The sequence below is a fragment of the Sus scrofa genome, chromosome 9, assembly GCF_054392235.1.
Source record: "Sus scrofa isolate SSC_HxYL_T2T_F1_AM1 chromosome 9, Sscrofa_HxYL_maternal_Yorkshire_Landrace_v2.0, whole genome shotgun sequence".
NCBI lineage: Eukaryota > Metazoa > Chordata > Mammalia > Artiodactyla > Suidae > Sus > Sus scrofa.
Window position 1 is genome coordinate 78,339,419 of NC_139391.1, and position 21,542 is coordinate 78,360,960.

The 21,542-nt window shown below is 36.0% G+C and overlaps 2 protein-coding genes across 3 annotated transcripts in view; one reads left to right on the forward strand and one right to left on the reverse strand.

The window, feature by feature from the left end:
• Positions 1–21,542, forward strand: part of GNGT1 (G protein subunit gamma transducin 1) — a 312,220-nt gene that overhangs the window by 265,287 nt on the left and 25,391 nt on the right. The gene's annotated exons all lie outside the window — the stretch shown is intronic.
• On the reverse strand, positions 15,685–20,432 carry TFPI2 (tissue factor pathway inhibitor 2). Its single transcript, XM_005667609.3, has 5 exons — positions 20,248–20,432; positions 19,806–19,988; positions 18,213–18,392; positions 16,862–17,032; positions 15,685–16,498 (listed from the first exon to the last, which is right to left on the reverse strand). The coding sequence occupies exons 1-5, from the start codon at positions 20,333–20,335 to the stop codon at positions 16,422–16,424; spliced, it is 699 nt and encodes a 232-aa protein (XP_005667666.3). The 5' UTR covers positions 20,336–20,432; the 3' UTR covers positions 15,685–16,421.

Genomic DNA, 21,542 nt, shown 5'->3' on the forward strand with positions numbered 1-21,542 from the left:
CTCAGTTCCTTCTTTCTTTAGCCCCTACCTCTCAGTTTCTTATTATGAGCAACAATAAAATTAACACAGATGTTCTATTCTTCCCTGGTAGTTGAAATGCATTGTTTTTAGTCAACAGTTTGGTCTTAGAGTTTGTTTTTGTGAATGTGTTACTATTCTAACTACTTGACTTCTCAACTGTTAGGTGACATCTTTTGATCCCAGGTAACACAGCTGATTCTGTTTTCCATCTTTCCTTTGCCTCCTGATTTTTGTTAGTTGTTTCATTTCTACCTTGAGCATACAATAAAATCACTCCATTGTATTAGCTTTATTCCCACTTTTTTTTTAGTTAGTCTATAGTTAATAGCAATCATAGCTCCCAATAATCCTTTTCCTCACATTTCTCTGTCATTACTTGCTTGGCTGCAGGATCTCCTCTAGGGTCGTATCCATTTAATTTAAGATTTCTCACTTTTTGTCATAAAAATTGTGGCAAATCTCCAATTATCCTTGTAATATCTATTCACATCTGCACTGATATCTCTCGGTATTATTTTTTTCCTTTGTTTTTGTTGTGTTAATCTTTCCAGAAGTTTATCAATTTTACTAATAATTCCAGTTAATCAGGGTTTGCTTATTTGTGTGCTTGGTGGTGTTTATCCTGTCCATTTTATCTTTGTTCCCTCATCCTTCATTCTTCTATCATTTTCTATTTTGGGATTTTGTTTTGTTCTGAGCTTTATTTCATTGTTCTGACTCTAGTTTCTTGGGAAATAAATGACTAAAGCAGAAGGTCTGCATTGCATTTACTCTGCTGGTCAGGGGAGGAGACGTTCCTGGAAGAGAATGGAGGTAGATTCCTTAGTCTAATCTTGTAAACATAATGATTCTATAGAAAAATAAGCCTTGTCTAGGAAAGGCTTTTTCAGGCTATGCCTAGTTATTTAGAATTGCTTAAAGAAACCTGGAATATATGGATTTATAGGTCATGATTGCTGGAAAATATCATGTAAGCTATAAGCATCTGCAGAGATGGTTTATGGCCTAAGTAGCACCTTCGGTACAGGGTACTCTGAGTCAGATTTTCTGATGCCCTTGAAAAGAAAAAGCCCTGTAATGCCCAACTAGAGGTCCTGGACCTCCCTCTGTGATTCAATTGTGCCCTGTGACTATTTGCATCCTTAATAAAGCTTGATTTCTTTGTTCATGTGAGTCTTATTTGACAGTCCGATCTTTTTAATCTCAAATTTTAACTTGAATGTTCACCTTATTAGTTTAAGCCTTCATATTTTCTAATGTATGCATTAAATGCTAACAGTTTTTCTCTAGGAACTTCTTAGCTGCCTTCCGTAAGTTTTATATAATATTTTCTTATTATTCAGTTGGCAGTATTTTCCAATTTCCAATAACTTCTTTCTGACCCATGAGGGCTTTTCTAAATTTTCAAACAAAAGTGATTTTCTAGTTAACTTTGTGCTGCTATTAACTAACAACTGTATTGTTTTCAAATAATGTGGCTTATATGATACCAATACCTTGAAACTGGTTGAGTCTTGTGTTCTGATTAGGTGGTAATTTTCATTAATATTAAATCAGCAAACTGTGGCCCACAGGCCAAATCTATCCAGGCATCTGTTTTTGTAAATTTTAAATTTACCACCCCACCCACCTATTTATTTATTATCTATGGTTGCCTTTATATTACAATGGCAGAGTTGAGAGGTTGTGACAAAAACTCTATGTCCTGCAAAGGCTAAAATATCTACCTACTGCAGTTTGGAGGCAGTATTCTATGTCCTACACAGTATATTTGTTCATTTAGCCTTATAATCCTGTAAAATTTTTCAGTGTTGCTTTAGACAGATAGATGTATCCATAGATAAATGATTTGTTCTTAGGTGCACAGACACTTAAAACAGCATCATTTTCTGGTAATTTTTTTAATTTAAATACTGGATGGAATTCTGGCTTAATAGTAATGTAGATATACTTACTAATATTTTTGTTCAGTATTTGGATTTTCAGTAATATAGATATACTTACTAATATTTTTGTTCAGTATTTGGCATGTATGTATTTCAGTCCTTTTTTGGTCAATCTTTCTGTGTATTTAGGTTTTAGATTGGTCTCTGCCAAATAACGAAAGCTGGAATTTATTATTTGTTCCAGGAAAAAAATCTTTCTCTTTAGAATTTTTTTCATGTGCATTTAATGAGGTTACTGTTAAATTTATTTCTAAAGCTTATATTGTGCTTTCTGCTTTTTCTGGCTTTGGTATGTTTTGACTCTTTATGCCCTTTCTGGGCCTCATTTGAAATGATTATGTGTCTAATTTTACTTTTCCTCTTTAACCTAACAAAATCACATATCAGTGAATACTTTTACTTTCCTGTAATACTTTCATTCTAATCAGTTTACTTTCCACTCAAATATAATTCTTCAGTTTAGTTCTATCATATTTTAACTTCTTCCCTTAAAATTAGTGTCAATGGGTTTTTGCATGGATTTATTTGAATTTAACCACAGATTTCTAATTTTTTAGTTCATTTCTTATTATATTTCAAATCTTTCATATGAGACCATCTAAAATAAGGGAAAAAAATCTTATGCATTTACAGAAAGAGGAGGCAGAATTAATAAAGATAAAAGCAAAAACTAATTTATTAGGATATACAAATAGCAGAATCACGTTAATCAAATCTTTATTAAAAAGTCTAATAAAGTAGGCAAAGCTGTAACGAAGGCTAAAATTAATGCAAAGTTTATCACTAAAAATCTGATGTAAATTTCTGTGGTAAAAATTTTGAAAGCCTCCATCAAATTACTTCAAAGGAAAAAATTGATTGCCAAAATCATCCAGATAAGATAGAAAGCCTCAATAAATCAAAAGTCATACTTAAAATGGAAAAGGTTAACAAAGAACTTCCTTTAAAGTAGTGTTAAGCTTTAAAACCAACTAATAACCAAATAAAACTTATAAAATCTTAGGGCATAGAAAAAGACTATTTTAGAATATACTTTTTTTGGCCCAGCATAATATTAATGTCAAAAGTTGATAGAGCATTAGAAAAAGAAAAACTACAGATTTTAGTCAAAATTCCTTTAAAATGAATGATCAAACTGAATTCAGAACTATTTTAAAAGTTTAAGTGTTTATATAAGGTTTATTTTAAGAATTTATAGATAAGCTCATGTTGAGATATCTATTAGATATTTTATCATATCAAAATTTCAGAGGAGAAAAAAATGCGATCACTTTAATTTGCTGAAAATTTGGATCTATGATCTATTCTTCATATAAGGAAAAAACCACTGAGCAAATTAGGAAGATAATTATATTTAATTAATCTGATGAATAATACTAATTTCAAACCTGCAGTCAATGCTTAGTTAACTATAAGATATAAAAGGTATATTGATAAAAGTCAGAAATAAACAAAAAGACTTTCCTTACTATTATGTATCGTTGTTTCTCAAAATTTCAGCCAGTGAAAGAAGGCAAAAAAAGAACAAAGAGATTAGGTATTAACAAGGAGATGCAATTATTATTTGCAAATTTTGTGAATCTCCCTGTAGAAAAACTTTTAAAATCAACTGGAATATCATAACAGATAGTAAACTTTATTATTTGATTAATCAGAAAACTACTAGGCTAAAAACCATACCTTTTTCTATTTAACAGTAATTACCAGTTAGAATATATGAATTATAAAACATTTCCACTAACCCAAAAACTTTAAAAACATGAAAAATAAGCTTTAAATGTAAAATAAATAAATAATGATGTAGCAAGGAATAATTTTTTTTTTCCTTCTGGTACAGTGCCTTACCAGTTTCAGCCTTTTCTTCATCTTTAAGACAGTAAAGGTAACACATCTTTGAAGGAATTGAATAGGTATTTATGGTTTTCATCCCTAGGAAGGAGTGAGATGCATGGATTTATAGTATCTGCCCTTAGATTTGTTGGACTTACCTCCACTGCAGGAAGAGAGAGTTTTGTCAGCATTTTACTTCCAAAGTTCTTAAGAAATAAAGCATGAAATCTTGGGGAATTATTGGCATAGACAAAAGGGCAGTGCTTGTAGACAACCCCATTGAACCATATTTGATTCCTTTCAGACATAGCACCTCCAAAGAACCCCTCAGGAGAAAGTGGCTGGGAGTAAGCCTATAAGGCCTGGTTATGCCTCACTGAGGAATATTCCTGACTTCAATATTAGGAAACAGGATTCCATCTGAGCCTACATTCCATTGTAGGACCAGTTGGTTTGGACAAGTGGCTGAGCAAAACAACCCCATCACAGCACAGAGAAGCAAGGCAGAGGTATGGATGATTGCTGATAGTGCATCCTCTTCCATAGAAGGATAAGTAGGGGCCATGGACAGAGTTAAATATCTAGAGCTTTCATTTGCAACTAAAGAAGGCTGTAGCTCCCAATAATCTTAAACTATCCAAATGAAGCAAGAGATTTCTCATAGATTTGTAATGGATGATTTGTCTTGATGATAGTATCTGGAAAAAAAATCAAAAGATGCTTTTATAAAATAAAGGTGATAGAAGTATGACTTTTGCTGTTATTGACAAATTTCTCATATTACAGATGACAATTCTATTGTAAATGAAAGTATAGATATGCAAACCCAATTAATGGGATGGAATTATTTTTTAACTTGAAAAACAAATTCTAAAATTAATCTGGAAAATAAATGTACCCAAATAGTGAAGAAATTAGTTTTAAAGAGGAATAAAACACTGTGATATTACTGTAAAAATCATTAAAAATCTTTAGAAAAGAAAGTCAGGTAACAACCATTTATCTATTTTCTAAGGAGGGCAAATACTGGTCTTTAGTAGTTAAATATTTGTACTAATGACTTAACAATTTATAAATAGCCTGATTTTAAAGCTATTTATTTCCTTGGAGCATAACTTATAATCTTGAGATAAGGCTAGCCTTTATTATTAGTTATAAGAAATGACATTTACATATAAAAGTTTGATTTATAAAATAACATTTTATTATAGATGACAATATTTGTTAAAAAGTTGTAAAAAGCTTTGGTTATTCACTTAAAATTGTAGACTCCTATTTGAAACAAAACTTTTGTTTAGAAGGTAATAATTAAAGTGATGGTATACTATCAGTTATCTCACTCCATTAAACTCAAAAACAAAAAAATGACTCAGAAAGTATTCTTAAAAATTATAGCTGAACAACTCCTCTATGTAAAAAAAGTTTTTACAAGTAAAATTATCTGAAAAGATTAATTTTAAAACAGTGCAGAATATCAATTTGTCATGAGAATTATAGTGCTATGTTTCAGATAAAAAATTTCCAGAAGATGGCTAAGACAGACCTCTTCGGTATCAAATGTCAAAAAAACAGTTTAAGCAAAAACTGTAAGATTAATAAAAGATGAACCTACATTTTGGTTTCAGAGGGAAATAGTTGGCCTCTATTGCAAAATTCTAGTCTAGGACCATATCAATTTGTGTCTTTTCTAAAGAATATGTTAACTCCAGATCCTATAAGGTAAAGTTATAAATGCATCCGTGGGGTTAAGGAGTTTAGGCTCTAAAGGTAATGTCAACATATACCATGGACCCTTGAACAACTCAGGGGTTAGGGGCACCCACCCCCGTGCGAACAAAAATCTGTCTACCTCTATCTCTGCCTCAAAAACAAAGGAATTAATAAATGATTCACTCAAGGACAGGAAGCTGAAAAGGTTTTGATAGAATCAGAATTCAAACCCCAGTTCTTTTGATTCCACATACTGTGATCTCTAAACAAACACAAACTTTTCCTGTCGCTTAATTAAGATCCATAAAATAAAAATAAAGGTAGTATATTTATTGAAAAAAAATCTGTGCCTAATGGACCTTTGCAGTTCAAACTCTTGTTGTTCAAAAGTCAACTATAATTTGTATCCTGTACACATTAAGAATTATGAATGTGTGGAGGGGCTGTGGAGAAAAGGGAACCCTCCTGCACTGCTGGTGGGAATGTAAACTGGTACAGCCACTATGGAGAACAGTTTGGAGATACCTTAGAAATCTATACATAGAACTTCCATATGACCCTGCAATCCCACTCTTGGGCATCTATCCGGACAAAGCTCTACTTAAAAGAGACACATGCACCCGCATGTTCATTGCAGCACTATTCATAATAGCCAGGACATGGAAACAACCCAAATGTCCATTGACAGATGATTGGATTCGGAAGAGGTGGTATATATACACAATGGAATACTACTCAGCCATTAAAAAGGATGACATAATGCCATTTGCAGCAACATGGATGGAACTAGAGAATCTCATACTGAGTGAAATGAGCCAGAAAGACAAAGGCAAATACCATATGATATCACTTATAACTGGAATCTAATATCCAGCACAAATGAACATCTCCTCAGAAAAGAAATCATGGACTTGGAGAAGAGACTTGTGGTTACCTGATGGGAGGGGGAGGGAGTGGGAGGGATCGGGAGCTTGGGCTTATCAGACACAACCTAGAATAGATTTACAAGGAGATCCTGCTGAATAGCATTGAGAACTATGTCTAGATACTCATGTTGCAACAGAAGAAAGGTTGGGGGAAAAACTGTAATTGCAATGTATACATGTAAGGATAACCTGACCCCCTTGCTGTACAGTGGGAAAATAAAAAAAAAAAGAATTATGAATGTGAAAATCAGAATAAGTTTTAAAAAGAAGGTAATTCGATCAGTGGTTTTTAAAACTCTATGTATTATTTTAGTTTTAAAAGTGTTTGAAAAAAAAATAAAACAGTATTTGAGTTATCATATTTCCCTAGGATAGCAGAGTGTAGTTAAATAATCTTTCCACATATCTTCCAAAGACTGTGTGGATCCATAAAATCTAATAAAAACCACACATAACTTATATCTAGAGCAAAAGTGAGAGAAAGGGAATAAAATTACATGTAATTGAGGAAATAATGTGAAGATTTTGCCCAAAAAAGGAGAAGGGTAGTATGGTACAGAAATTGGTGAAATGCAGATAATATTATCTCCAGAAGAAGATTTTACCCTACCTGGAGTCTGAGATCTAGGGGATCAAAGCCATGGCTGTTGGGGAATTGGGGATGGCATAGCTTAGTGTGGCAATGAGACAACCTAAAGGAAGTAGATATCCTTTGGAGATTTGGTAATTAATGGAAAGAAGGAAGAAAAGGATAGAAAGTGAGAATTTCATAGAAAGTAAAAGAATCACTGCAGTAGACAACACACCAACATGTAAAGAATTTATAATTCCATGCACCAACAGAAAAGAGTATTCTTAAACCAAAAACCCTAGTAAACCACCCAAACACCTCATAGGGCTCTAACAGTATGCTTGTTGTTGACTCAAGAAAATCTGGAGTTCCCGTCGTGGCGCAGTGGTTAACAAATCCGACTAGGAACCATGAGGTTGCGGTTCGGTCCCTACCCTTGCTCAGTGGGTTAACGATACGGCGTTGCCGTGAGCTGTGGTGTAGCTTGCAGATGCGGCTCGGATCCCGCGTTGCTGTGGCTCTGGCGTAGGCCGGTGGCTACAGCTCCGATTCAACCCCTAGCTTGGGAACCTCCATATGCCGCCGGAGCGGCCCAAGAAATAGCAACAATAACAACAACAACAACAAAAAAGACAAAAGACAAAAAAAAAAAAAAAGAAAGAAAGAAAATCTAAGACATAGGCTATTCAAAAGGAAAATTCTAGATATGTGGCAAGAAGGAAAACTACTATGAATTAAATATTTAAATGTCAATCAACTTCGATATATTATGAGACTCTAAAGAATAATTCTCTGGGGTTTCTGGCAAAAATAGTAAGTCACAGAGGCAAACAAATATCAGCAAGTATATTTCAAAAGCAACATACTTGGGTTGTCCAGTCTGTTGATCCTACCAGCTTTTCACTCTCTCACCCCTTGATGCTTTCCTTCCTTTCTTCATCTAACTTAAATTTCATAGATTTCAACATTCATTATGATGTTAATTCTAGGTTTTTGTAAGCATTCTTTCCCAGATGAAAGAGGACCACTTCCATTCCTACTTTGCTGAGATCGTTTTTATCATAAATTGATATTGAACTTTATCAAATGCCTTATCTGTGTATTTAACACCACTGGAATACACTTCACATAGTCACCATGTATTATAAATTACTGGTCTTGACTTGATAAGAGTTTTTTCAAGTTTTATGCATGTATTCACAAGGAAGAAGTTGACCTATAGTTTTTCTTCCTTGTAATATCCTTGCCAATTATTATTTTTAGTCTTAAAAATGGGAATTATTTCTTTTTTATCATCTAGAATAGATTTTGGAAACTAGGATTATTTCTTTTTAAATATATGGAATAATTTACCAGTGAAGCCATCTGGGCCTAAAGTTTTCTTTGTACTAAAGCTGAAAGTTGTGACTTCCAATTTCTTTAGCAGATATAGGAATATTCAGAATTTCTACCTATTTTTATGTTAGTTTTGGAAAGAGGACCAGTTTCATGGGCATGCAGCCTGTGTAGTCACATACTTTTACAAGGGTCTCACACTTGGTCTAGTATTTTATTGTCTCCATCTTTAAATTCCTATTTATTATTTGAACAAAGAAACTCTGATTCTCACTTTGCACTGGACCCTTCAAATTATTTCGTTATTCATTTTTTGTCATGTGTGTTTTTAAAGGTATTTGCTTATTTCATCTAAGTTACCAAATTTATTGGTATGAATTTTTAATAATACCCATTTATTCTATTTTCTATAGCTTTAGGATTTGTGATATTGTCTGCTTTTCTGTTTGTGATATTAATAATTTGTTTTTTTCTCTTGTATTTAAAATATTGCTATTAACAAAATACTTTGTTGGAGTTCCCATCATGGCTCAGGAGATAACCTGACTAGCATCCATGAGGACACGGGTTTGATCCCCCTGGCCCTACTCAGTGGGTTAAGGATCTGGTGTTGCTCTGAACTGTGATGTAGGTCACAGAAGTGGCTCAGATCCCGTGTTACTGTGGCTGTGGTGTAGGCTGGTGGCTTCAGCTCCATTTGGACCCCCAGCCATATGCTGTGGGTGTGGCCCTAAAAAGATAAAAAGACAAAAACAATAATAATAAGTAAAAAAAAATACTCAGCCTTTTTTGCAAAAAAATTTTGACTTTATTTCCTCAAAAATATTTTTTTAAACATTTTCATTATTGCTTTTTTTTTTTTTTTTTAAGGCCCACACCCACAGCATATGGAGGTTCCCAGGCTAGGGATCAAATCGGAGCTATAGCCACTGGCCTATGCCACAGCCACAGCAACACCAGATCAAAACCACATCTTCAACCTACACCAAGTTCACAGCAATGCTGAAATGCTGGATTCTTAACCAACTGAGTGAGGCCAGGGATGGAACCTGCATCCTCATGGATGCCAGTCAGATTTGTTTCCCCTGAGCCAGACAGGAACTCCTCATTATTGCTCTTATCTTTATTAACTTCCTTCTACTTTTTTGAGGATGCTTAAGCATGTATTTGATGTGATTAATGTTATACTTTCTTGAGATGTAAGATTGGTTGATTTTCAGTTTTTCTTCTTTTTGATTACTAATATAGTGCTATAAATTTCCCTTTGATCACTATTTTAACTGCATCTCTGATTTTTATATTTCAGATTTTTAGTTTCATTTAACTGAAAATATATTACATTGTGATTTCTTCTTTGGCATGTATGTTATATAATGGTATGTTTTTAATTTCCAAACACTTGGAGATTTTCCAGTTATTTTTATGATATTCCTAATTTAATTTTGTAATCAGGGAGTATACTCCATGTGATTTCACTTCTTCATAAAATATCTTGAGACTTACCTATGGATTGACAAATGCAAGATTTAGTAAGTACTCCCTATGTACTTGAAAATAATGTTTATTCTCAGTGTGTTGGATATAGTGTTGTTTAAATTTCCTATTTCTTTAATTTTTCCTATCTGTTCATTTACTGAAAAAAATGTGTTAAATTATACAAATTACAATTATATATTTATCTACTTCTCCTTTTAGTTGTCTTAGTTTTTGTTCTTGTATTAAACTTCTTTCTTTTTCCAGATGAAAATAGCATTATTTTATTTTTTGACTTGATAGATTATATACAATTGTATAGAAAATTCAAGCAGAGTAGAAAAGATGAGGGAAATATAAATAGCTCCCACATGTGTTAAACTTTTTATTAGACATATAGACATTTATAATTATTATATCCTCCTAGTGATTAAATTGAGCTTTTTAATCACTTGAAAGTTTGGCTGTTCTCTTCATCTCAAAGTCTTATTTGTCTGACGTGAATAAACTACTATACCAGCTTTATTTTGGTTAGTATTTGTATGGTATACCTTTTCTGCTCCTTTTGTTTTCAGATATTTATAACTACATATAAAGTATGTCTCTTGTAAACAGCACTGAGTTAGATCTTGGATTTTTGTTTGTTTTTCATCCAATATGACTATTTCTTCCTTTAACTGGGGTGTTTAGTCAATTTACTTTTAGTAATATCACTTAGTTAGATTTAAGTTATCTATCTTGCCATTGATTTCTAATTGATGTTTTGTTCATTTCTTTTTTTTGCTTTCCTTTGGATTATCATTCCCTTTTATATATGAGTCCATTCTTTATTTGCTTTTTAGCTCTGCGTATTTTGTGATTTTTTTTTAGTGATAACCCTTAAAATTACTATATGTATTCTAGCTAGTAAGTTGTGATACTTCCCAAAGTATAAAGAAGCTTAAAAAGACTTTTATTCCATTAACCAACACTCCTACCTTTGTTATTAATTCCATATCTTTAAAATCTTTACCTGCTTTAAATGCATAAAATTTAATACTCAATACTTTTTAAAGAGAATATTAATTTATATTTTCCACATTTATATCTTCTAGCACTCTCATTCCAGTTTGCAGTTATATGCTTCCATCTGGGGTCATTTTCCTTCAAAATTCCCATTAATGTTTTCTGTAGTGCAGATCCGATGATAACAAATTCTCTTGGCATTTGTTTATATGTAAACATCTTCATTTATCCTTCCATTTTTGAAGGATACTTTTGCTATGCATAGAATTACTGGTTTGCAGGGTTTGTTTGTTTGGCACTTTAAAATATTAACCTCTTATTTCTTAAGTCCATAGTTTCTGTTGAAATATCAATCATCAGTCTTTTTGATGTTCATTTGAAGGTATTATCTCTGTATTTTGTAGGTATATGAAGATTGTCAGTTTGTTTTTAGTTGTCAAATGTTTGATGAAGATGTGCCCAATTGTATTTTTCTTTGTATTTATTCTGTTTGGAGTATGTACTTGAGTGCCAACTCACACCCCCTAAATCAAAACCCCTGGGCATGGGGCATAGGAGTCTACATTGTGCCAGGCTGCCCAGATGATTCTTATGCTCAAAATTTGATAACCATCTTATAGAAAAGTAAGGCAGTATGACATGCTTTGGAAACTGAACATAATTTGGTGTGCCTGAATTGTAGGTTACAAAAGGTAGTGGGTTAGGGGAGATGAATCTGGAGCAGAATGCCAGGGTCCACTTGTAAGAAGTCTTCCATGACACACTGGAGAAAGAATGTGAAGATTCAACAAGAAACCACTAAAGAGTTTAAAGCAGAAGAGTAAACTTTTAAGATTTTTTAAAGAAAGATTACCCTGGCACCAGTATGGATGATTGGATATGGAGCAGACATAGTCAGGAAGGAAACTCTGGAGAATGTTTTATTAGAATAAGATAAGAAGGATTAGACTAGGTTTGAATAGATAGACTTGGTGACCAATTGAATACGTGAGTGAAGGCAGAAGAAATGATTTTAAATGAGTCTGATGCCCATATTTGCTTGCCTCCATCTCTAAATTTATAACCGAAGATATAGACAATGAATGTTTTAAAGCTACAACTCTGCACTTTTCTACTTTTTCATCACAAGACTTTTTTTTTTTTTTTTGTCTTTTTGCTATTTCTTTGGGCCACTCCCACAGCATATGGAGGTTCCCAGGCTAGGGGTCTAATCGGAGCTGTAGCCACTGGCCTACGCCAGAGCCACAGCAACGCAGGATCCGAGCCGCGTCTGCAACCTACACCACAGCTCACGGCAACGCCGGATCGTTAACCCACTGAGCAAGGCGAGGGATCGAACCCGCAACCTCATGGTTCCTAGTCGGATTCATTAATCACTGCGCCATGACGGGAACTCCCCAAGACCTATTTTTTTTAAGAAACATAAAACTTAAGACAGACTTCTACAGCCACCATTACAACATGGGAAGGACATGCTATAGGACAGTCCCTTACTGAATAACATCATTAGCTAAATGCCTATGAGACATTAGCAGAGATGGCATGTCCACTTGGAGATACAGTGATACAGACAATTTGGAAGGCTCCATTGCATTCTATGGTTGAACATGTGACAATGTGTGTGCACGAGTGGTAGTCCAGACTAAATTTTTTCAATAAATGAGTATGATATTAAAAGCCAGCCCATTCCTTTTTTGTGTCACAGAATGAGACATTCCTTTTAATCAGGCTGTCTGGTGAAACCACAGTAGTGACGGTCTTCAAGCTGATTGTGCCAGGAAGGAATTTCCCTTTGACTGCAGAATGTCCTAGCTTTATTTCTTCGTTAAAATAAAATGACAGAGGTTTGGGATATTAGAGCAGTTATATCAAAAAGTCTACCTCCTACCCATGCTGAGTAGAAAGCTGCCACTCTAAGCTAAGCTGGGTCCATGAGCCCTAAAGGGCTTTGGCTCAAGAGTAAATTAAAGGCAACAAATACTAAATCAAACTCCCCTGTAGCGCTTGGAGTCCCCAACCCCTTCCCCCAAAAGGCTCTGTATCATCTACCCAACAATCCCAGAGCGCATATGACTTTTCTGCTATAGTCATTCTCAGAAATCACCAAAAACAGTCATAAATACAGGCCTTATTCAACCGAAAACCTTTTAATGACATGCTTTTTGTTATTGTTACATCTCGTACTCTATAAAACACTGTCTCCTCCTTTCAAAAACGTCCCTGGTTTGTTGAAGAAACTAGGATGTTTGTCTTGTAGAGTCTCCAACATTGTGGATTTGGCTGATTGATTTTCCCTGGTTTCTTCCATCTTGCTCCTTTACTCCCATGAGTACCTTACAATCTGGCAATATAGATGATACTATCTAGAGTCTTGACTAACTTCAGGTTCAATTTTTTTTCTTTATTTCTGAAAAATTACTTCATCAGAAGGGGTGTACCTGTATTATTGCATCATTTCAAGGAGTGAATAACATCTATTGACACACTTTTAGTAAAGTTAAAATTATCCATGGGTTCAGAGACATTTGTCTAAGTTCTCCGTGATACTGTTTCCACATCAATCTCTCATGCTATGGTTTCAGCATCCACAGATGATCATTACCTAGATGCATACTTTCTTTATATATATATATATATATATATATATATATATATATATATATATAATGATTTTTATTTTTTTCCACTATAGCTGGTTTGCAGTAGTCTGTCAATTTTCTATTGTACAGCATGGTGACCCAGTTACACATACATGTATGCATTTTTTCTCACATTATTATGCTCCATCATAAGTTTCATTAGGGGAATCTGCTAACATTTTAATGAATGAATTAGGTAGGATTCTTCTGTGAGTAACTTTCTCTCATGCACTATTTAGTTGTTAAGAATAAATTTTAAAAGATTTGAGCTTCATTATTTCTCTTAATTCATCAGTTTCAAAGAAATGAGATAGTGCCCTAGCAACATCCAAGAGTTACCAAGGAGTGTACGTGTGTGTGTGTGTGTGTGTGTGTGTGTGTGTGTGTGTGTGTTATCTCAAGTTATATTCATGTTTATATAACATATAATATATTTAAAGTGGTCATTACTTGTTTTGATGCTCATATTGTCTCATTTTCGGCCAGTAGAAATCCCCTAATGTCACTCTCCTGTTTTTGTGACATGATTCATTAGTCTTTAATAGTTTCCTTGCTTTCTGGAATAAGATGACCCAGTTTCATCTATTTCATCTTACATAATTCCTGTTCCAGACCCGGACTCAGCAATTTCTCTTAAAAGTTCTGGTTTCTTTTAGTGAGAAATAGTACTTAGAGACCACAGTCTGGATGGTAGGAGTACTTACTGCTGCTGAATTGTCATTGCTACTAGGACTTTTCAATGAAAGAGTGGAAAATATATTTTTATAGACATAGTATTCTATATATGACAAGTTCTAAATAACAATATTACTAATAAGACCTCAAAATGCATTTTTCAGATATCTTCAGAATTTACTTGACCCTTAGATTATATCCCCCAAAAGACAGTCAAAATACTAGTTTTCCAAAACCACTGGAAATAACTATATATCCTTTTGGTAGTTATGCCACTATTTGACATTCATTTCAGTTTAGTGGTTTTGGTTTGTTTCCAATTTTAGAAAGGGTGCTTTTTATTCTTTTTTATATAATTTTTGTTTTTAGTTACATGAAACATTTACACAGTCTAAGATTAAAATTATACAGTAAACTACATTCACATATATTCACCTCCATACCTGTCCAATCTGCTGTCTCCTTCCTCCTCTTACAGGTGGCCATTGTTAATATCTTTGTATCTTCTGTTACTTGTGTGTGTTTACATTTATTCATATTGTTCTAGACCCTGTTTTTTTTTTTTTTTTTGTCTTTTTGCTATTTCTTTGGGCCACTCCCACAGCATATGGAGGTTCCCAGGCTAGGGGTCTAATCGGAGCTGTAGCCACTGGCCTACGCCAGAGCCACAGCAACGCAGGATCCGAGCCGCGTCTGCAACCTACACCACAGCTCACGGCAACGCCGGATCGTTAACCCACTGAGCAAGGGCAGGGACCAAACCCGCAACCTCATGGTTCCTAGTCGGATTTGTTAACCACTGCGCCACAACGGGAACTCCAAGACCCTGTTTTTTTAATGCATTCTGAGGATCACATGATGTCATCCATAATTTCGTCAACCAACCCCCTCTTGATGAGTATCTGCTTTGTTTCCAGTTCTCAGTTATTGAAAATCATAAATAGCATTTTGCTTTAAAAAATTTTTTCTTCTTACTAGGGCCACACTTATGGCATATGGAAGTTTCCAGGCTGGGGTTCGAATCAGAGCTGCAGCTGCTGGCCTGCACCACAGCCACAACAACTCAGTATCTGATCGAGCCACATCTGTGACCTACACCATAGTTTGCAGCGATGCGGAATCTTCAACCCACTAAGCAAGGCCAGGGATTGAACCCTCATCCTCATGGATATTAGTTGGATTCTTTACCCTCTGAACCACAATGGGAACTCCACATTTCACTTCTTTTTGTCACAATACCTTTGGGACATTTTTTAAAAGAGAGATTGCTCAAGCAAGGGGCTACTGCATTTATAATTTTTCCAGATCAAGGGCATACTTTTAAGCATTAACCTTGGAATTCCCTGTTGGCTCAGTGGGTTAAGGATCCAGCACTCTCACTTCTGTGGCCTGGGTCTCTGCTGTGGCATGTGTTCAACTCCTGGCCCTGGAACTTCAGCGTGCTGCAAAAAGTAGCCAATAAAAAATAAAAAATAAACATTAATCTTGCTAAGAAAATATAGAAACTTAAAACTTTTTATTACAGAGAAAGAAAAAAACTTTAAATGGAGTAATCATATTTATCAGGAATATTTTATTAATAAAATTTAAATTATTAGGTTTATGAATTATCTCTGGTATAGTATAAATAAACACCTTGAACAGTACAAAACTTTAACAACTTTCATGTGAGTGGGGATGGATGGATAGATAGAGAGAGAGAATTTTCCCCCTGAGAAGAATATTTCTGATTGTAATAACTTTACTATCTTTTTAATTCAAACAATTATTTTATTATCTCTTAAATGACACAACAGAAATGGAAGTAAAGTAGCAATATCTACATAATAGCACTTGTAATATTTTTTGAAGTGTTGGTAAATCTGCAAGTTTGTTTCCTTGGGCCTAAAATATAATCTAACATTTATAGGCAGAATGAAATATATTTGCTGGTCCTTTTTATGATCCAATATGTTAAAAAAATATGATTATACTGTCTTAAAATTTTCAGCTAGTGTCGTCTTTCTGACGTCAGGGGGAGCAACCCCAATAACTGGATGAGTCATATTTGCTTTTATATCTTACGCACAGCAAAAGTTTAACCTCATAAAAGAGTTGAACAGTCAATTTAAGCTAAAAGATTCATGTTTGAATAGCAGCTAATTATGTATAAAAAATACACAAATAAAAACATGTAACATATAAAAACTGGTGAATAAATCACTAATGATTTGTTTACTTATGTTATCAGATTATCCTTCAGATATAACCATAAAGGCATTCACAAGATGACATACAGAAAAAAAAATGGTTAAAATTGCTTCTTCTTAATTTTTAGTCTTCTACTGGCAAGGAGAAGTCTTGGCATCTTCTTTTCCTTCTTCAAGGCTATGGTCAACAAAACAAAAATAAACATCACAGGTCCCCAGTCTCCAGCCTCGCTATAAATGACCATTTCCAACATACTTACAAATTCACCTTGTCTTATTTTTCATGATTATAAAGGCAGTTTTACTATTTACTCGGTTAGTAACATTCTACCTTTAAAACACAAAGATATAGGTATTGTCTCCCGTAGCTAGCCAGTAGAAGCATTTTGACAAAACTGATCAGTACGAGAGTGCTATTTAAATAGAAGTTGTCTAGAAATGGCAATATGCTATTAGTTAAATGGATACATAAAAATATAATTTTGCTTATGAATTATTTATAAAGTTAGTTTAAAAACTGAATAAGAAAAAAGTCCACTACCTTTTACACATGCACGTTTGCAGTCCTTCATGCTGACAAAATTATTGTCATTCCCTCCACAGCCAGTATAGGTGAAGGTCTCACAGGCTTTGTGTCTTGGATTAAAATAATAGCGAGTCACATTAGCAGAACACAGTCCCTCATCTTTTGGACTATAGCAAAATGATGGACCTTAATGAAAAAGAAAACAAAATTAGAAATGCAGTAATACTAGAATTAATAAACTAGAGTGATTACTAAAGTAACTGAAGAAAATCTAATCCCATAGAAGCTTCATGCTGAATCCAAAATATCATACTAAGCCAGTTTAAAAAGAGTGCCTCAAATTTCAGAATATCTCCACATGCCATATTTTGCTAATTCTAAGTTTTTATAAAGTGGACAGAATTTCTTCTGAAGCTATATCCTTGTATCATTTGAATATGTAAAGAAATTAAACACAGAAAACAGATATGATCAGGTACATTTCAATGGAAAATATATGACATGCTTTGGTAAACTTTCTTGGGTTGGTAGTTTTATTTTAAATGTTTTTTATCAGCTCTCCTTCCATTCTTCATCGAGAATACATATATTTAATTCCCAGGTAGCCACTGGAGCACCTACATTTACATAAACAATTTAAGACAATGCCAGCAACCACCTCCTCATTAATTCAAGATTTTGCATATTCAACACAGTACAGCTACAGAGCTTTATCAAAGTCTCTGCCAAAGCAAGTCTTCTTTTTTGTTGAACTTATTTATCTATGTGTACATGTCTTTGCTGTGCCTGCAGAAAAGGCCCGCATTGTCTCTCTCTACAAATACTACATTCTGCCCAAGTAAACTCATCATTTTAAGGACTGCATAGGAGAGGACGTAGGTAAGAAATGGGGAGGAGAGAAAAGAGAGATAGAGGTCAATTTGTGCTACAGTTTGCATTTACTAAATAATACAGAAATCTAACCAAAAACTTCGATTTTCACCATCTTGTCTCTAATATATTGCACTATCTCATATATACAAGTGATTTCATACAAACCTTAGGTCATGCCATTCATTAATGAACATGGTAACTTTTTACATGTAAATTAAGTAGGTGAGAAATAGTTCTAAAGAAAATGCAGAAGAGGAAGCAAAAACTTGAATCATGGCTTAGTCACTTTCCAGCCCTGAGACCTTGGCAAGTCATTAACTTCTAGCTTCCATTCTCGTATGTAAAACTAGGTGTAATAACAGACTCTCACTGGGTGGTAGTGTGAAGACTGATATCATATGTGAAACCACTAGAACACAAACCAGATTAATTCCACATCAAATGATTAATTGTTTCACCCTAACATCTTAATAAAACCTAAATGAGTACTTACTTTTCTTTGGCGCACAGAAGCCCATACACGTAGCTTCATCCAGAAACCGATTTGCATTGCCATGACACCCGCCAGATAGGAATTTTTCACATGTCATGGAACTTAGATTGAAGAAATACTCTTCTCTGAGCTCCCCACACTGCCTCTTACTGACTTCTAATCGGCAAATTTTGGGAACTTCTAAGAGAAAGACGGCATAAAACAATGTTGATCAAAAGCTTCCCTTCTTAGTATTACTTTGAAAATTTTCAGAAATAGCTGGTGATGGCTGAGGGGTTGGAAGGGGGCATCATATTTAGTGCTGGGATAGTAAATCCCCAAAAGACTGCCCATTAAATCCTGGGTCCAGAATCCACAGATTCAATCAACCCCAGAAATATTCAGAAGATACCCCCCAAAAAGCAAAACTTGAACTTGCCCTGCCTGTGCTGCCAACTGTTTGCAGAGCGTTTATTTTGGGTTAGGCATTATAAGTAATCTAGAGACAATTTAAAGTATAATGGAGGATGTGCATAGGTAATATGCAAATACTGCAGATTTTGATGGGGAGGGGGGCTCCTAGAACCAATCTCTACAGACATGGAGACAAAACTTCACTCAGCTTTTTTTTTTTTTTTTTTAATGTCTCCAGGGAGTTCCCATCATGGCTCAGTGGAAATGAATCTGACTAGCATCCAAGAGGATGCGGGTTCAATCCCTGGCCTTGCTCAGAGAGTTAAGAATCTGGCATTGTCGTGAGCTGCGGTGTAGCTCACAGACACAGCATGGATCCCTTGTTGCTGTGGCTGTGGTGTAGGCCAGGGGCTATAGCTGCAATTCTACCCCTAGCCTGGGAACCTCCATATGCCCCAGCTGCCACCCTAAAAAGACAAAAAAAAAAAAAAAAAAAAGTCTCCAGACCTGACTCAGCTATGATAAATGTTTCAGTTTCACTAGAAAGACTGTTCTCAATGTGCTGATTGTTTCTACATATGAAGTTAGTCAAACTTATTCATAGGAATACGCATTTTTCGCTGGCTCAGGTCCTTGAAGAACAGAGCCTCATGTTTTGTTACAGGCGTTAACAGAGATAATAAATATAATTAAAATAAAACAGAAAACAGTATCATGAATCACTGTATCTCTCTACCCAAGACCTGTTTAGGTAGCAGGGGATGAAAGTTAGGTCAAACTAGCTAAATCTCACTTTAATAACAAAATCCACTAAAAGTATTTCAGATTGGTAGATAGTGAGCAAGAGGGAATGGTGTTCTCTGGGTGGCATAAAACCCATAGGTTTAGAACTAATGATAAATACAGGCAAGCCTGAATATATTATGCTCTTGCATTGTTATGCCTTACAGTGAAATCTTGCCCCAGTCTGCACACACACTGGATTATGATAAATGCCAGGCAGAAGAGAGAGGATGTTTTAGTCGCTGTGAACTTTGTGATCACTTTCAGGAAACCAAAAAGCAGTAAGCCTTGCTTAATATTTGAGAAAATTTAGGCTAAAAGGTACTGTAGAAAATAAGCTGGAAAATAAGCTGTTACTACTAGCCCTTCCGTGCAAGGAGCTGCGCAATAGTTGCGAGTGTCCGCGAGAGCACTTACTCTCTATCCTCCAGCACGCTTCGTCGCAGGCCTCCCACGTTTCAAAATTGTTGGCATTGCCCTCGCAGCCCCCATACATGAACTCTCGGCAGCTCTGCGTGTACCTGTCGTAGTAGTAACTGGGGACCAGGGCACGGCAGGGCCCCTCGTCTGGGGGCAGGAGGCAGATCTCCGAGTAATTTCCTACAAGGGGGCAGAAGGAGAGCCAGAGAGTGAGAGGAGGAAGTCACCCCCCCGCCCCGCCCCAGTCTCCGTGGAGGGAAAGGCTTCTCTGGGAATTCTGCCTTCACTGCTCCCAGCACCGCGGAAGGGCCTCTGCAGAGAAAGAAAGTGCAAACTTGTGGCGTTTGTGCGCCACAGGGATCAGGGGAAAGCGGGGAACAGAGAGCTGCTGCAGGGGGTCCGGCCCTGGCGATAAGGGGATCCCCTGGGTGGGAAATACCTGGCGACGCCCGAGGAGCATCTCCCAGCGCAGTCCCCACCAGGAGCAGCGGCAGAAGCACCAGCCCGTGGGTGCGAACAGAGTTCATGGTGTCCGACTTAAAGTGGCCGGTGGGGCAAGTTGTCCCCAGAAGGCCCCGGCGGGACGAGGGTGCACAGCCTCCAACCTCGAGGCAGTCTTGGTTCCTGTGCGGTGGGTGCCGAGGCTTTATGTAGGGTGGACGTCTGAACGTCTCTCTGACCCCGGACAGGGCGGAGCAAGCCTTTACGAAGGCTGGAGGGGAGGCTGATTCATGCCTGCGAGAGAGCTCTGACCCTGCAGCCTCCTGGCTGGAAAGTGTGCGGGGGAGAGGAATTCCCCACCAAAGCTGAACCTACCTCCCAAACTTTCTCCAGTGACTGGGTGGGGATGATCAGATGGGGCATTGTGTCAGTGATGGGAAGTAGACAAGCTAAGGGAAATGACCTGGCTGTGATTGCACAAAGTTCCAAGTTGTGCAGCATCACCCCGAAGCCTAAATCCACACTTTCAAAGCACAAAGTCCCTCTTTGAAGGGCAGAAGGTGTGCAATTAATAGGTCCAAGGGGAGCTGGGCCCATTGGATTAGACCCTTTAGATTAGAAATTTAAGTATATGTGTATTTATTTACCTCTATACATAGATATACACAAATATTCAGATTCCAGTTGAGGTCTAATTTACATTTAATAAAGGGCTCATAATATGTCTTAAGTCTACAGTTGGAGCAGTTTTGACAACTATATATACCCTTATAATCACCATTCCAATCAAGAGTTAGAATGCTTCCATCACTCCCAAACACTCTCTCATACCCTTTCCCAATCTATCCTTCCATCCCCAGGCCAGGGGCAACCCCAGTTCTACTCACCATAGACTGGTTTTGCCCATTCCAAATCTCCTGCAAATGACATCATAAAGTATGTACTGTTTTTTACTTCTTCCACTCCACTGCACCATGGTATAATTTGTTCCTTCTAAATGTTGAGTGTTCTTACAATGTACGAATATACAGCACATGTCCTATTACTGGACATTTGTGTTATTTCTAATTTGGGGCTACTCTGAGTAAAGCTGCTTTGTGTGTGCATACAAGTTTTATTACTCTTGGGTAAAATATTAGAAACTGCTGAACTAGAGCTGTTGGGCCCATTGGATTAGACTGCCAAAAGTGATTATACCATTTTACACCCCCATAGCCATGTGTTGGGCTTGTAACTCTGTTTTTTTGGAGCTGGAACATGAAAGTCCAAAGAGAGGTGGCGTGGGGCGGTGGA

Excerpts from the sequence above, each read along its gene's own strand:
- TFPI2 (XM_005667609.3), bottom strand. The coding sequence starts at position 20,335 with ATGAACTCTGTTCGCACCCACGGGCTGGTGCTTCTGCCGCTGCTCCTG. Across the intron at positions 17,033-18,212 it reads CTTCTGTGCGCCAAAGAAAA|GTCCATCATTTTGCTATAGT; the intron begins GTAAGTACTCAT and ends TTTTTCATTAAG. Across the intron at positions 16,499-16,861 it reads CAAACGTGCATGTGTAAAAG|CCTTGAAGAAGGAAAAGAAG; the intron begins GTAGTGGACTTT and ends TGTTGACCATAG.